The sequence below is a fragment of the Pseudopipra pipra genome, chromosome 2, assembly GCF_036250125.1.
Source record: "Pseudopipra pipra isolate bDixPip1 chromosome 2, bDixPip1.hap1, whole genome shotgun sequence".
In the NCBI taxonomy this organism is placed as follows: domain Eukaryota; kingdom Metazoa; phylum Chordata; class Aves; order Passeriformes; family Pipridae; genus Pseudopipra; species Pseudopipra pipra.
Genome location: NC_087550.1, coordinates 85,830,628 through 85,847,537, shown reverse-complemented (window position 1 = coordinate 85,847,537; position 16,910 = coordinate 85,830,628). Strand labels below are relative to the sequence as shown.

Below are 16,910 nucleotides of genomic sequence, written 5' to 3'. Positions count from 1 at the left end.
ATCAGAAACTGAGGCTGATGTCTGAGCAAGATGAGAAATCGGAGGAAAACTGCATCTAGAATTTATTATTATCCTCCCAGATCCATGAAGTAAGAGCAATAGGAACTTCACCAAAAGTGTGCAAAACTAGGCAGGGCTTGTCTCCTGGAGCTGCAGAACAGCAACCAGGTCTTTACAAAAGCTGTGGCAGAAACACAAAGTAAGAGAATAACTTTACGGGTTACAGACAAGCAGGTATCAGTGCAGAGGCTGGAGTATAGTGCCTGAATCAATACAGTAAGTCCAATCAGTTGTTTAAAAAGTCTGTGCCTACCAAGGCAATCAAAGGATGGGTGAGGGGCAGAGGCAGAGGGGAAAATACAGTCAGTGGAGAGTTGGGACCAACAGGCTTACAAATTAACATTGGAAAGCAGAAAGAGAGGTGCCAACAGAAAAGATCCTGATGAAAGGATCTGGCTGGAGAAGGCTCAGACTCTCAGGAGTGAACCTGACATTGAAGACCATACTCCAGTACACACATGGACAATGGAGTTGGCAGAAACACTCCAAATTAGTGGCAGGCTATTGGCATGTGGAATTCTGTGGCCTTTGCCACACTGGTACCAAACATTTGTCACATTTTCATTCATTTCAGGAATACGATGGAATCGTGAAAGCTGGAGACACAATGTTGTTGAATGTGCTCATACTAGCAGTAAAAATATTTTTCTTCCCTAATTCTATTAGTAAATTTAAGGAAAAAAGCAAAGAAGCACTATATATTTGCACTAGAGAAAGTGGTATTTAGCATATGCTTCAAGTCTCTGATAATAATGCATTGAACATGCTGCTGATGTACCATGTGGAAGATCGTGCCTTGCACTCGCAGAAGAATCTGTAATGGCAACAAAAAGATATGCAAAAAATACTAGTTATTTATGAAATCACACCTAGAAAAAACTGCAAAGAGAAAGTTGTGATGTTGCTCAGTTTGATTTAGGACTTCATGTCTATAAGCCTGTACAGAGAAATAGGAACTAACTGAGGTTTGGATTTGAGCTTATTATTTTTGTAATACAGAGTTTTTAAACTTCTTGGTTTCCACAAGACTCACCAGAGCTGGGTAGCAAACTGGGCTTGGTTCTGGTTGTCTGTCTTTTCAGACCAAAAATGGGGATTCCAACACCTCCTGTCAAGGTTTTTATGGAGACACTACGGGTTTGAAGTTAAGATAAATAAATAAGTAGATAGGTAAATAAATAAGATTATAGCCCATGTAAACAAGTCCCTGCTGTGGAGGTGGAGGAAAGACTCATTTCTCAGTCCGCAGTAACGTGCCTGTCGGCAGCCTGGCTGTTGTGTGAAACCTACATAGCTCAGTCCAACAGAAAGGGGCTTTTGCATTCCTGATGGGCTTTCCAGGCAGGCAGGCACTGCCTGCCCAGCCCCGGGGGCTGAGGACAGAGGGGCTGGCAGGGAAGCCCACTAGCAGTGCCCTCCACTGGTGGAAGGGGCGACTCCTCCACCCACTGTCTCATCCCAAATAGGGATAGTAATAGTAAATAGGCCTCCACATCCCAAAATGGAGAGAACAGGCACCGTGTTCACAGGTGGAGACCTTCAGCTTAGACACCTATATTTAGTGGGGATGAAGCCTTAGGTGACATAGTTGAGCATTCTTCTAGAGGGAGAGGTCTACCTCTTGAGCACAATGTATGGGAAGAGGGAGATGCCTTTGCAAGGGGTCTTTCTAAGCAGGAACAATTTGTTCCCCTTAAGGCAGGTGTCCACACATGCCACCCTGAGGCCATTCTTCTTTTTCTCCATGTTTTCCAGAGCAGCACTGGGCAAATGCACACCAGGCTCAGACGAGCCTGAGTCCAGCTGTGGCTGGGCTCCTTCTTTATCTGTCTCTTCTGTTCCTTTCTCCTTCAATTACCTGTTTTCTACTTGTTTGTTCCTGGTTCCTCCTCTTGTGTCCTACCCCTGTGAGGACCTGTCCGCATGGATGGTTAGAGAAGCAGGAGTGAGCAGAGCCAGTGAAAACACAGAGGCTAAAACATCCATTTCCTGAACACCAACATGAACCAGCATAATTTTTGTCAGGGGATGGGGAAATCTGGTCTATAGCTTATATCTACAAATCATCTAGCTGCAGTAAGGGTGACAACTGGCAGACTTCCTCTGCAGTTGGTGAACAGGAACAGTACCATTATCCAGCAACAATGGCCACTCAGTGGCAAGCTAGCTGTTTGATGTTGATTTGCCATCTTGAACTGACCATCTGAGAAGCCTGTGCCAGTGTATGCCAGAGCTGAACAAACCAAACTTGATTAACAAGTCCAGGTTGTATGGGGCTTTGAGCAAGGTGTCCTTGCCCATGGCAGGAGGACTGGAACTAGATGATATCTAAAGTCCCTTCCAACCCAAAACATTCTATGATTCTATGAACTAGTAAACTTTCATTAAAGATTCAATTTTCAAAGCACACAGTAACAAGCAACCCCTCCAAGCAGGGCTGCAGCAAGGAAAAAGAAAGGAAAATTCTGGTAGGCAAACCCATGATTTTTTCTTTCAGTTTGAGGCTAAGACAGAACTAGTGGTTCATTCAGTCCCCAGTGCTATTAAACAAACCTACCCCACAGTCTATATGGCTACTATTGGAGGTCTCTGAGTGTTTCATATCACGCTACAGTTGTCATCACACTAGTCAGCCCAGCACCTAGTGTGTCTCACCAGCAGTGGGACAGCCCACAGGAAGAGTAGAGCATCCATGAACTTTTGTTCCTTGCTCACAGCGCACCGCTGTCAAGGAGACAGATGCACATCCCAGCCCTGCTGTCTGGATCCATTCTGAAAGGCTGCACGCAATAGGTCATGGGATGTGGCCAGGGAAGGATGCAGATAACAACAGTACCCTTTTAGCTCTGGGCCCTGAAGGGTGGCATTCACTGCCCGCCCGACACTGCTCCCACTCCTGGCCATAGCCCCCGGCAGTTGCAGTTGCTTCACATGCCAAATGCTGCCCATCTGCACGGGCCAGGGAGCCACTGGACATCTATACCTTGCTTCAGGGGCACAAGGACAGCAGTGTCTAGGTGATACTGAGAGGTCTACCAGGGCCATCACATTACTCTCTGTATAAGAAGATGCAAATACAAGAGCAAATGCCCTTTTATGCAGGAGCACCGACGTCAAAAGAAGCATGAGACAGTACTTATTTCACAAAAGGAGTTTCATGTTCAGAAGTCATCCCATATCCTTAGGGTTAATCATAACTCAGCTGAGGCAATTACAAAAGTAAACCTTTATCTGTGTGGATTTCCCATTTACATACAGAAACAAATACCGAATGGCACCAAATTCTACATCTCTCTGCACCTATCTCAGCCTCCACATGTGTTCCAGAGTAACCATATATGCCCCCTCTACACTTTCCCACCCTGCACTGGTGTGGTCTGGAGTGGTACCAGAAAAATAATTACTCCAGAACAGTTATGCTGGTGCCCACACAGATACAAACCTCAGTCTTAAATGGGGTTATGGAGTCATTATTTCTGTGTACAAGGCAGAGCAGAGAATGACATCTCTAGTGGAGATGAAACTAATTTACTCAAACTGGGAAGTTTTCTGAATTTTTCATAAAAGAAGGTACTTGACTACTATGATTTTCCAATAAAGTTTAATAGTGGTTCATAAGGTTTTTTCTTCCCATCAAAGTTAAATATTTCTCTCCCATTTTTTCTCATATATGTGTATAATTAATGGCAATATGGAATTATAATTAATGATACACACTTACTTGATATATGGTTCTGCTAGGAAAATTATATTACACATTACCTAACATGTCCCAGTTCCATTTCACAGACTCCGTTGTGCTGGTTTGGTTGAGCAGAAACATCTCCACCTCTACAGCGTTTAACTCAGCATTTGCCAAACTGGTAAAAAGAATTTTCTTTCCAGACTCTTTAAAGCAGAGCTGGGTCCCATAAGCTCACCTATAAGAACATCTCATCATAAATCCTTTTCTCCACATTGGACTTGAACAGAGAAGAGGTGTATTTCACAAGACACTCACTTTTATCTCACTTTACAGTTTTTGTTTCTGCCCTTTTACTCCCCACTGATATAACTCCATTAGACTAAAGGTCATACCAAAAGGAAAACAACTCTGCACCATCACCAGGGGCGATCTCCAGGGACCATGGCCAACCTTGCATTTCTGAGTTCCATGCAAACATTTATCTCTGCAGAGTGGATCTGGTCACACAGGGTGCTGAGGACTGCTCAATGCTGACAATGCTAAGTCCATCTCAGGGGTAGGAAAGCATTATTTCACTTCATGACAATTCATAACTCACCAGTTTAAAGATTTCTGTCATGCCAAAATCCCACCCCTACATAGTATAGTTCCTTCTCAGAGCAGACAGTCATCCCCAGGGTGGCTTTTCAGGCTAGTTAAGGGTTAAACCAGAGCTGATGCTTTGCAACCCCTCCCAACACAGCAGTACCATCATTATGATATTATTATTAGGAACTGCTGTCTTCATCAGGCAACAGACAAGTAAATGAAAACTCAATAAATGACCCCAAACTAGCCACGTCAGTAAATGAGTGCTCAGTATGTTCAATTCACCTCTTTCCCAAAAGCACCAGGAAAAGTAGATCTAGACTAGGTAGAAGGGGCACTGACTACTCCTGCAAATGCTACTGCCTCAGGGTTGTTTTGACACCATTAGCAACCCGAATCTCCCAGAGGTACCACAGAGAGTTTTTTTACCATCTCCCCCAATTTAGCAGCAATTGTTACCAGTCTATAAGGGATGAGAAGGTGATACAGAAGGCAAGAATGAAACCTTGGTTGCATCAAAGAACTGTTTCTAGCAGTCCTAGGAGATAGCTTTCATCAATGCAGTCTATGTGTTGAAACAGCTTTTCTGTGCAACACAGAAACTTTGATCTCCTGACTCCTGGTCCTGTGCCTTAACCACAGAGCAAGCTTGAAAATCTCCCACGGGCTTCTCCTCCCTGGTCGTGCCTATACACGGGTATTTCATTCATACTGCAAACTGCCTGGGACCATGCAAGACCATCCTGGAAACAAATATCAATATGGTACTGACATCCTGGAGCATGCAGGCAGTTTCATTTGTGGAATCCAGACAGGGACGCAAACCCAGGACTGAAGTCAAAACTAATTTCACTGCAGTTTGTCCTGCCTTCTTACATCTTCTTATTGAATCTTTTATTAGTTATCTCTGCATGGCAACACTGCTATCCCACATGCCCATGTGCCACAAGGACTGAATGCCAGCTACCAGTGAGATCCCTCTGTGTGTGTGTGTGTGTGTGTGTGTGTGTGTGTGTGTGTGTGTGTGTGGTGTGTGTGTGGGTGTGTGTGACAAGTGGTGCTGGCTGCTGGCACAAGTGGGGTCCTGGCATCAGCTGCCAGAACAGGTGGGGTTTTTAACTCCTGGATGGGACTGGCTGTGTCAGTGTCCTGTGAGTGTCCATGCCCACGTGTGTGTGTCTCTGGGACACATGCACAGCTTCACCACTGGTTTAACCTGCAAAGGGGAAACAGGCAGCCGCGTTGCTGCCCCAGGGTCCCTTGGACAGATTTCAGGCAGGAGAGTGCTGGGCCAGGATGGCAGGAAGAGATGGCCACACTCTTAATCATCCCTTAACAATACTGTAAGAGACAAAATATGCCACCACATTCCTGTCAAGGTCACATGCACCCAGGGAGACCAACATCCTCCCAGGTATCTGGCTTCTAGACCATACCAGCCACTGTACGTGTAATCCTCTAGGGATGGTAGTTTGCTCCGTCATACAACAGGTTTGTGCTATTAAATTGTCACTTCATTGCAGGGACAGAGGCAACATGACTGTTCCTTGGGTACCACCAGCCTAAATCCCCCATCTCCCCTACTGCTATCGACCACTCATTGTACAGCTGGTCCACAGGTGCAATTAAAATGTCTTCTAAAGGTTGCTGAGCAGTATTCCACATGGGTCACTGGTACCACAAGTACAACAGATTGGAGCCTGGTCGGTGTCTCTGCAAGGAAGCAGCAGCCTCAAGGATCACAGGAAAGAATGTGCCTCATTTGCACTCCACAGTTCATTTCCTTCATGGTTTTGTCCAGCCAGTTTTCCCTCAGGAATTCCTTGTCCTCTGCAGAAGCATGGAGGAAGAGCAACTCACTCAAGCCAGCCTAAATCTCACTTGGCTTCCCAACACAGGTATTTCATGCATTTGATTTCTTTCTCCTGCTGTGCACAGCACTTCATAACCCATAGACTTCTGCATTGCTCAGGTCAGACAGGCCTTCTCCTATCAACTTCATTTTGGACATGGACCCTCTTCTCCACAGTGTTTCGAGGTCAATGTGATGAAATCAATGAAAAACATTAGAAGCAGCAGAACCAGAAATGACATGTGTGGGAGTCTTGCTCAAAAAAATCTTTCCAGTTTAGGAGGGACCTTAATATTTTTCCTGAAGCTTTACCTGTAAAATTTTGATTTTACACTTTTTTTTTCCCCTATGAGTTGCAGCCTACCACTGAGACCAAAAAACACTGGCACATTTTGCCCTCCCACACTGATAAAGTTGTCACGAGGAAACAAGAAAGTTTATACTCCTATCTTGGACTTTATTTTCTAGAAGTGCTGTACCCCATCCCTATTGAGGTTTATCATCAGTACTAAGAAGATGCAAGTGCCCATTAAGTTTCTTTTCACTTAACACTGACCATTTACAAAAGAGAATCCCAGAGTATTTGATATCATGTCCTCCATTTGACATTATATCATGTCCTCCTTTATTTTATATCCATGTCCTCCAAAGAGACTTCTCAAAATGCTTCTGGCTGAAACCTTTTACAGGTCATGCTGCTAGTCCACCACATGCAAACTCACTGGAGAGAGCTGATCAAGGATGACCACAGTCAGGAAACAACTGAGACAATTCTACTCTGTGTTTCTGAGAATCTTTGCACAATCATACTCACTGGCCATCAGATGACTAAATTCAAAGCTGAAGAACCTGACAGATACAACCATCTGCATTCAAATTTGAGACAGACACATAAATCAGCACAATCTTTTCCAAGTATCAGGAGCATCAATTCATAAATAGTTTGTGTGTCACATTCACAGTTCTATTGCTTTACTGCAATTTTCACTTAAGATAGGGACATGACACCACTATAGAATATTTTTTCCCACCAATTTCACACCTTTCAACCCCAGTTAGGCAAAAGAAACTACAGTGACATGTTTTAGTTCACACCAAAATTTTTAAGGATAAGGTTCATCAGGAGATTAACCTTGAAAGGCAACATCTATAGGAAACTCTACATCTGTACATTTTCTTTAAACTAAAAAGGGAAAATATTTTGTCAATGAGATCTCTCTTTCCACTTTTTCTAGAAGAGTACTGAACGATTTAATTTTGCACATAATCTGTTGATTAAGATGCTTGCAGGGAGGGCAAGTACCTATATATGCTGGCCCGAAGACTTCTCTGACTAACATGTTAAGGAACGTAAATCATGATAAATGGTTCATGTCCCCTAAACTCCCTGATGTGGGTTGAGTCCTTTTCCTTCTTAGACTAGGAATTTGCATGTAAAAGCCCATTAATAGCAAATCCTATTTTTTGACCACTTGAAACAATGTTTTTTTCAAGACCAATAGCTGGTTACTCAGAAATACTATAGCCTATTAAGGAGGGATGGGATCCACCTGTCTAGAAAAGGCAAAGGAATCTTTGGCAGCAGGCTGGGCAGCTTGGTGAAGCAGGCTTTAAACTGAAGGACCTGGGTGGTAAAGTCCAAAGTGGCAGCACTCAAATCATCACAACCAAGTCAGGAATAAGCCAGGCCAACCAGAGCAGTGACAAATACTCCTTAGGATCAATCACTTCAAGTGTATGTATACCACTGCATGCAGCCTGGGGTACAAACACAAGGAACTGGAGCTCCACACCCAGTCAGAAATTTATTATGTCATAGGAATAACTGAAATATGACAGGATAACTCACACGCCTGAAGATTAAAATGGATGGTTATAGGCTACAGGAAATGTGGGTGGATACCCACTGAGAACTACAAGGGCATTGTCAGGGTTTGCAGAGGTACAGTCAGAAAAACAGAAGCTCTGTTTGAACTGAAATTGGCCATAGATATCAAAAACCACAAGAAAGGGTTCTTCAGGTATGTAAACAAGCAGAAACAGAAGGAAAACACTGGCTTGCTGTTTAACCAGACAGGTGAATTAGTCACTAGCAATGCTCAAAAGGCAGAGGTTCTCAACACTTTCTTCATCTCAGTATTTACCAGCACTGTTGGGCCTCTTGGTCTTGGGAACAAAAGTCCAGGCTGATGCAAACACAGACTCACCACCATCAGTGAAGGAAGAGTTGGGTGTGAATGTTACAGTTCGACCCCTACAAATTGATGGGCCCTGACATTATCCACTCAAGGCTGTTTAAGAGAGCTGGCTGACGTTGTGGGTTCACTCTCCATAATCTTGGAGAAATTGTGGAGATCAGGGGATATTCAGAAGACTGCAAGAAGGCTAATGTCACCCATCTAAAAGAAGGGCTTAAAAAAGGAAATCCAGGAAATGACAGGATGAGCAGTCTTACTTCAGTCCCTGGGGAAATTATGAAACAATGCTCCCAGGGGCTATCACAAATCAGATGAGGCCCATGAGTGAGAAAAGTCAGCACAGATTCACCAAGGGCAAATCGTGCTTGACAAACCTGATCACCTTTTATGACAAAATAACTTCTTGGTTGATCTATGCAATGCTGTAAGTCAGGCCACAGACGACAAGCATCACACTGTAAAAAGGTGTCTTGAGACTCTTCTGTTAGGATGGGAAAGAAAAGAAGGCAGCTTAAGAAACTTCTTTTATGCAGTTCACGGATTCCTTATATAAACGATACTTCCTTTTAACTTTTCTTGGGAGAAAAACTCTGACATTCTTTTGCTTTCCTAGAAGCAAGTTATAAACTTCTCCATCTTATTAGTAGTCCATATGCTCCTGAAATGGGATTTGAAATTTAAGAATGGCAATTGACTCATTCATTGCATCTCCTGAAAAGCTGACTACAGAATCTCTTTGATCAAGCTAGATGCCTACAGGGCTCCAGTGTTACCACAGCGAAGGGCAACAGATGACCTCACGAGCACTTCTGTACTAGGTTCTCCACTCTTTACCCCCAGGAGAAATTCAATTCAGCAGCAAAGATAAAAGAGGTTGCTTAAGGTTTTTTTGAGTTTTGCATCTTTAAGACTCAAAAAAGATACAGCATTTTTCATCAGCAGACAGAGTAAATCTGGAGGACAGAGCACAGGCCTGACTCTGGAATCTCCAACGAGACAGAGGATCAGGACAGTAGCAAAAGATCTTCAGCACTAAACAGAGGTGTCTAAAGCTAACAGATTTCAAAACTCTGACATCTTAAGAACAAACAGATAGTTTCACCACTATTTTGGAATATCAACTTTGTCTCATGAGAACTTTGAAATAATATTAACCCACATTTAATATTTAAATCTAGTTGGAAGAGAAGTCAAATGCACACACTAAAAAATTAATTAATCCGCTCAGAATAGTAAAATGTTAAATACTCACATATACCTATCCTGATAATTAGTGAAGCAATGGTATGACATCACCTACTACTGGATTTTAAAGTAAAATATTAGTGCCTTGGCACAACTAAATCTTATTCTCCTACTCCGAAAAACCAGTGCATACACCATGTGGCCAACACATAATACCTGCCCAAAGGCACTTGACTTCGATCACTTATTCAAACAGGCCACTCTGGATGCACAATGTGTCATGATCAAGCCTTGTAAGATGACCTAATCTCTGCAACAGTATGTTGTACAAGGATCATCATACTCTTCTACTCACATTCAGGTACCTGATGACACCTGCCCCTTAAACTTCCTCAAAATTTTTTTCCAGGTGTCCAAGAAGAAATTCACCATTTACTGACAACAGCTGCCTTAGGAACAACTGCAAAACCATGGTGTTTTGCTACCATTAACACATCGCATAGGCTTGCTCAAGTTTACTGTAGCTCACAATCTGTCTCTGGCAATGCACCTACTATTGGTGGAGCAGCACCAACAACGTTTGCTCAGCAGCTGTAAATTACAGAAACGTTTCTTAGTAGAGCCGTTTCAGTGTTTGTCCCTTGTAGCAGCTGCATTACCATGGAAAAACACATACTGTTTTTCAATGTGGCAGAACTTTTATTTGGAAGGAAATTATAACTTCTGCATTTACATGGCACCAATTATATACAGTACACTTTCCATGATTAAGAATTATGATGCTGTTCACAGAAAGTATCAAATTTGAGATAAATAACACATAAGCTAAAATATACAAACCAGGGGTGGAGGTGAAACTATTGGCCATTTTTAATTATCTATAGAAGAATTTCAAGGAATAATGTTTATTCAATGTTCAAAAACTTTTAACAAACTTCTAGTAAAGTTAAATGAAATATTTATAATACTATTCAGTTGTTGCACAGTATTTCCAATATACAATCAAGAAGATGCACAGAACACAACACTTAATATGAAAAAAAACCTATTGCACCCACAATTTAAAGGTTTCACTGCCTTTTGGATGCTGCACTACCATATTTATATAAACATTTACAACACTTCAGTAAACACAAAGGTTCTAAATGCAGTGCAGCATTATGGGGGGCCACTTTCAGCTCTTAAAATAAATGTTAAATGCCCATATACTGTGCCATTTATTTTAAGCTGATGGTTTAAGCTGTAACCCTTAACTCCTACTGTGAGTAGCAAACACACTTTCCCCATGTTCAGAAGATTACCATCCCTCTGACTATATAGTCTATATTCTGAAACCTAAACTGTCCTTGGCTTCATTGTCATTTTGGCGTTTTGCCTCAGTGCTTGTGACAACTATTTCTTATGTTACTTTTCAATGTCCTGTTAGGTAGTCCTGTGTAGAATCTGAAGCAAAAGAGTCTGCATCTTCATTATCAGAATCATCACTACTGTCATCAGCTGCTGGCTCTCCTGTCAGTGCTATCCGGGCATAATCATCAGTGTCTATAGACTTGCAGAAGTGAATGGCATACTTCAGTTTTTCCTCTAGTACTTGCTTACAGGAATACCTGGGCAGCTTCAGGAGAAAGAAGCATGTGTACGACTCAGGAAGGAAGTGGTCTGGAGGATTGTATTTATCCAATACCTGTTGAAAAAAAAAAGCATAATATTTTTAATTCACTGTCCAAACCACAAATTAGTATCAAAATAATAATTGGGATTTGTTTTTAAACAGGATATTATATTTTTGATTCTGATGCTGATGTTTCTTAAAAGAAAATTAAAAGGCAAAATCCATTGTCCCTACTCTAAGTAAATAAATAAAAACAGACATGTATGAGTTGCTTTGATTATGAATGTGTGGTGTATTACTTCAGCAAATATCAAAACATGACTTGAAGATCACAGGGGTTTAATTCAGCTGAAATTACTAACTAAGTTGAATGAACTGCTAAATACAGGTCAGCAAAAACAGTTGAATGACAGTGGAAAACTATCAAAATCCAGAGAAATAAGTGGCTGGGCAACTAAATGAATTGTCCAAGTCAAGAGAGAATATTTATATACATTCACAGTCTCTGTTCCACTGTCAAATCTACAATGTAATGTTGCAAAACCGTTTAATGAAATCAGCCTGTTCTCTTGTTATGCCATGCTACTACTTCTCCAGTAGCAGCTTTTTTAAATACCCCCCTACATCCTCTCCATCCCATACACCTTACCTGAATAACAAAGTCCCTCCCCCTAAAGTCTGCAATAGTCCTGGGCAGCCTTGTTCTGCCCCACACAAAACGCAGGAAGAGAGATCGCTCTGTATTGGAGAAGGACTCCATCACTTCCCAGAACCACTGTATCAAGGAAGCAGTTGGTTCAATGCCTTTATAAGTCGCTACAGATTTCAGGAGATGAAGCGGAATATCTGGGCTTCCACATACCTGAAAAATAAGATCCAGTGATAGGCTATACAAGTCTGATAAAATCAATTAGAGGTGATTTGTTCCCTCTATTCCTTTAAAATATTTAATCATCTTTTACACTGACAAACTGAACATTCGAATATTTGAAGTGTCATGAATAGTCTCCTATTACAATAGTACTAAATACACATCTTCCCATCAGGGGACAGTAATGAACCTTCTTTCACATTCCTGGATCGCATAACAAATTAAACATTTTACTTGGGACAAATATCTCCAATTCACCTCCTAGATCCCTGTCATGTGGGGTTTTTTGGTTTTGTTTGTTTCTTACTGAAAAAATTCATTACATCGCTGCTCAGCTATATCAAAATAATCTTACTAACACTAATAGGGCAATTAAACATTTTCTAGTCTTTTCTTGAACTGAATGTTTGCAATCACAGAGCAATCATTGTAAACAGCATTTAATGTGGGGTTTGGATTAGTAAAATGAATGAGTGAATAGTCTGACTTCAAATTAGTCTGACAGAAGTAATAAAGCAGAAATTGATACCATAGTTTCCAGTTCGTATCCTGTAAAGAGCGAAAGTAGAGGAACTGGAACAACACGGGCCATGCCCTCACGAACTGCTGCAACCTGTTCATCAAATTCATGAAGCCTGCAAAGAAACATTTTTGGAGAATGTTATTTCTAGCAATTATTTATAGCAATTACTGTGATATCAAACCAAGTTTAACCACTCTCCTCAAGTCTCCAGCTATAAACCAAGGAACATTAACATTTATCACAAAATACTTGACTTTATACACCAATTCATATTGCAGAGCAAGCTCAATATGGAGAGATATCTCCCAATGTTTAGGATATTTTATTCCCAGTATTATTCCTGTGCTATGCCTGGCAAAAACAAACCAATACCCAATTTGGAAACAACATACTTGTCATGGGTTAAGATTGGCCCCCCCTGAGAGTCGGGGGCTCAGAGGTGATTGGGTGCCAGGGCAGTGTTCCCTGGAGAGCCAGTCACCACTCGTCTTGTTCACTTCTGCTAAAAAGTCATATATAAAGAGCCACCGGAAGCTGTTGGCAGTTTCTGTTGGTGGCTGCTGCGTGTAGGTGTAGGAGGCCAGGGGGTGGCTGGGCTCCCTCTTGCCCCCTCCGGCAGGGAGAGGGGAGCCCTGTGGCCCCCCAACTCTGCCTAGGCCAGAGTTAGAGACAGCATTGGAGTGAGTGTGTGTTTGTGAGGGACGCGACTCACAAACAACTGGTAAGCGGGAGAGAAAGAAGGCAGGCCTTGCAGCCAAGCCTTCTTCCCCCCACTCTTTTGCAGTTAAGTTGTGGAGGGGGGCCTTTTCTTTCCCTCCACTGTAAAGTGGAGGAGAGGCTCAGCATTGAAGCAGAGCCAAGTGGACAGGCTGATAATGAAGCAGCTTGGGGTTAGGGAGAAGAATCCCAGGCGAAATCAGAGAAGGGCGAGAGAGAGAGGCTCGGGAGCTGCCCTGCTGAGGTTTGACCAGGGGCAGCCGAAAACTCACTTGGAGGACGCGTACGTTGATAAGCTACACTACAGCAGCCTACAAAACCGAGGTATGAGACTGAGAGAGAGAGATTACACAGCAGAAATGACACAGGACCAAAGAGAAAGGACTCAGAGCCACCTTCTTGGACATTCGAGGAAGGAAGGACTTCCACAAACAGCTGGAGCTTGGTGAGCGTTCAGGTCCCCGAACACTCCCACGAGAGAGAGACTGGTTACCTATCAGCTTGGAAAGGCTTTTCCTGGACTTAAGTTAAAAGGAGAAGCTTTGAAGAGACTGATAGAAGTGTAATATATATATATATATATATATATATATATATATATATATATATATAGTTGTTTTTAGTTTGTACAGTATATTTATTTGCGTAAATAAATGTAAATACTTCCCCCTTCCCCTATAGAAGCCTCTTGCCTGAAAGTTTTCTCTTCGGTGTTGAGATAAATTGTGGGAAGGGGTGGGGGAAGCCTGGTAATTGGATTTTGGATTTCTAATGTGGCTCAAACTGCCACAATATTCTTGGGAAAAGAGAGGCTGTGTCTTGAAACCTTAAACATTCTCAATATGTGATAGACATTACAGTAAAAGAAAAATGGGTCTAAACTAAAACATGGTTTCTGTGGGGACAGGAGGTTTTCTGATTTCAGGGCAGATACCGATAAGTAACATTTTGCTGCTTCTGAAGCCACACATGATTTGTGTTTTGGGGTTTTTTTCCCTATCAAATAATTTCTGAGATGTTTTACAGAGCTCTCCAGAGCACAGATTCACATGTTTCATAAGTCCTGTCTTCAGGCTTATGAAGTCATCACCAAAATAAACAAAGATGTCAGGACAAGTTTGGTCTTTTGAATCCACTTTTCCCTATGGATTCTATTCAGGTGCTAGTTTTCTCTCTCAAGGGCTTCATACAGTAAAAACCTGATACTTAATCTAAACCTTTAAACGTTTCCCCCAAAGGCCTTTTGACTGCAAAATGCTTTAGAATTGCTTGTGTCCTTTGAGAATAGCCTGAACTGGCAATAAAACAAAGCCATTTCTTCAAAGGAATATCCACTCCAAATGAAATCCCTCTCTCTACTGTCAAAATCAAGTTTTAAGTATTGGTTCATAACCATTTACAGAGTAAAAAAAAAAAAAAAAGAAAAACAAAGACTAATTCAGTAGTTGTTGCCAGACAACTAGACAACTAACAGACAACAGACAACTAACTAGAAACTAATAAGCAAGTATATAGTGACAACACAGTCTTGCTCAAGCACTCTCTGAAGCAGATAACAATGGTGGAGTGAATAAAACAGCCATGAATCAGTTTCTCACCCAAATTATCTAAATTTCCATATTTCAGTAGGCACTAGACTTACTACTTCACATAGATGCTTATGGTTGCTTCTTAGCTGTGCTCATCTAGATTAGCTACCTGGCTACACAAGCAACCAAAGGCCTGTCTTTTCAAATACTAAACAACTATTTGCATTTCAGTGCAATGTTTGTGCAATCAGATATGTCTGTCTCGTATTGGCCTCGTAAGCCACCAGCATGCCCGTAACAAATGTGGATAGAGCCTTCCTAAATCTTCATTCACGAAGCCTAGCCATGATGATGATGCAATGTTTGGCTCTTGGCCCTTTTCGGTTTTCGCCTTTTTTGGTGGGTGTGCATAAGTGTCATATCCAAGGAACGAACATTTTGTTTTGTCTATTCCAACTTAGATAAGAATAAAGTAAGAATTCAGCTGATACTGCCTTTGACTGCAATTGATGATATGAAAAACTATGAGTGCAGCAGTACTACATCTATGTTCTCTTCACAAGATCAAGCCTATTACTTTAGCACATAGGAAGAACTAGATGCATGGGACATTTCTCCACCTTAAAACTGGCTGCCAAAACTGCTCTGCCAGGTCATACCTCTGTCTAGAGCCATACCTGCTTGTTTGTTTTGTTTCCTAAAAACTAAGTTTAATCTTTCTCTCCTTGGAGAGATAAGTGAAATAAGAAATTCAACACTGCAATCCTGTGAAAATATTAAAATATTTGTGCATAAGAGGTTGAAGTAGTACACTGTTTAAACGCTGTTGCATACTTTTTGAAAGAAAATGCGTATTCATGTCAATAATTTTAATGATTTCTTCAACAAACCTGTAGTTTATTGCCAGCCTCACATATTCTGCTCTGTTATCCAGTGTAATATGGGTGTACTTAGAACTCAGCTGAATATCTTGACCACTTGCATTAGGCACAGTGAACGGGAGGCTCATAGCTTCAAACTCTTCTGAAGTAGCTTCATTATCTCGAATGTACATAAGCCCAGGAATAAAATCCTTATCAACCTTTTGAAAGTAACAAAGCCGAGTTAAACTCAGTTTATTAGCATTACACAACAGTGTCTCTTGTATACCAAAAGCAGTGCATCACATCTGCCAAAAGCTTTGATGAATGTCTGACCAGAATTCATCGAACTTAATTTCAAAAACATAAAACGGCTTAGTATTTTAGATAAAATTTCATTATGTTGGATGTTGGAAAGTGCATGTGGTTCCAGATTTCAACCTTTTTGGAGAGCGTTTCCCAAGAAACTGTATTTTATGAGAAAATGGATTTAAAGCTTAAAAAAATAATTATCTCTACCAATGTTGGGTTTGGTACAAAAGGAATCCCCTTAGTGACAAGTGAATGACTCAATGCTTTTACAGTAAGTACATTTCTACATGACGGGATTTGAGAAGGAGCTCTTCTTTGTACTGAAGATCTAAGTCTTATCCTACATTTACTGAGCTCATTAAACAGACATTGAAAGTTTGTGATATTCAGTATGTGAGCACAAACTAGTAGTAGTTTGCACTCATTTTCTTTTACTTCAAAACAGTGCAGGCATGTGCACTCAAATCAGTTGGCACAACAGACAGTAACAGCTACAGAAAGGTCTACTGGAAGTAGGAATTCCACCACAAAGATTTGTCTAGTCAAACCCATGAGATTTAAGAATGCTCTAGAATTCAAATAGATTAAATACTTTTGAACAACTCACATTTACAGTTTTAACAGTCAGTACAAATCATCCTTGTATACTGGCTCAAAATGTAAAAGGCCAGTCAAAATACAAGCATATGGAAACCAGGGAAACTAATCACTCGAGAAAAATTTATGCTAGAATCTGCTTGTCTGCTGTAAGCTATATCCTACTCAGGAACTTCATCATACTTACCTCACTGAGATCAGCAATTGTTAGATTCATTCCTGCAAGCTGTTTCCACACTGGCTCAGCCAGGTTGAGGCTCAGAGGGCTGCCAGTCCGGATAGCAATGCCCAAAAGCACACCTGTAAGTTTAAACACTTTTT

The 16,910-nt window shown here is 41.4% G+C and overlaps 1 protein-coding gene across 3 annotated transcripts in view; it reads right to left on the bottom strand.

Annotated features, from left to right (window-relative positions):
- Positions 1–10,246: 10,246 nt before the first annotated feature.
- The window catches only part of HERC2 (HECT and RLD domain containing E3 ubiquitin protein ligase 2), a 108,597-nt gene continuing 101,933 nt past the window's right edge, over positions 10,247–16,910 (bottom strand). For all 3 annotated transcript variants that reach the window (XM_064646222.1, XM_064646223.1, XM_064646224.1), the window contains exons 89-93: positions 16,777–16,889; positions 15,711–15,901; positions 12,581–12,686; positions 11,830–12,042; positions 10,247–11,252 (exon numbers count right to left, since the gene is read on the bottom strand). In XM_064646222.1, the coding sequence (XP_064502292.1) occupies positions 10,980–11,252; positions 11,830–12,042; positions 12,581–12,686; positions 15,711–15,901; positions 16,777–16,889 (896 nt within the window). In that variant the 3' untranslated portion in view covers positions 10,247–10,979. The remainder of the gene's footprint in view (positions 11,253–11,829; positions 12,043–12,580; positions 12,687–15,710; positions 15,902–16,776; positions 16,890–16,910) is intronic.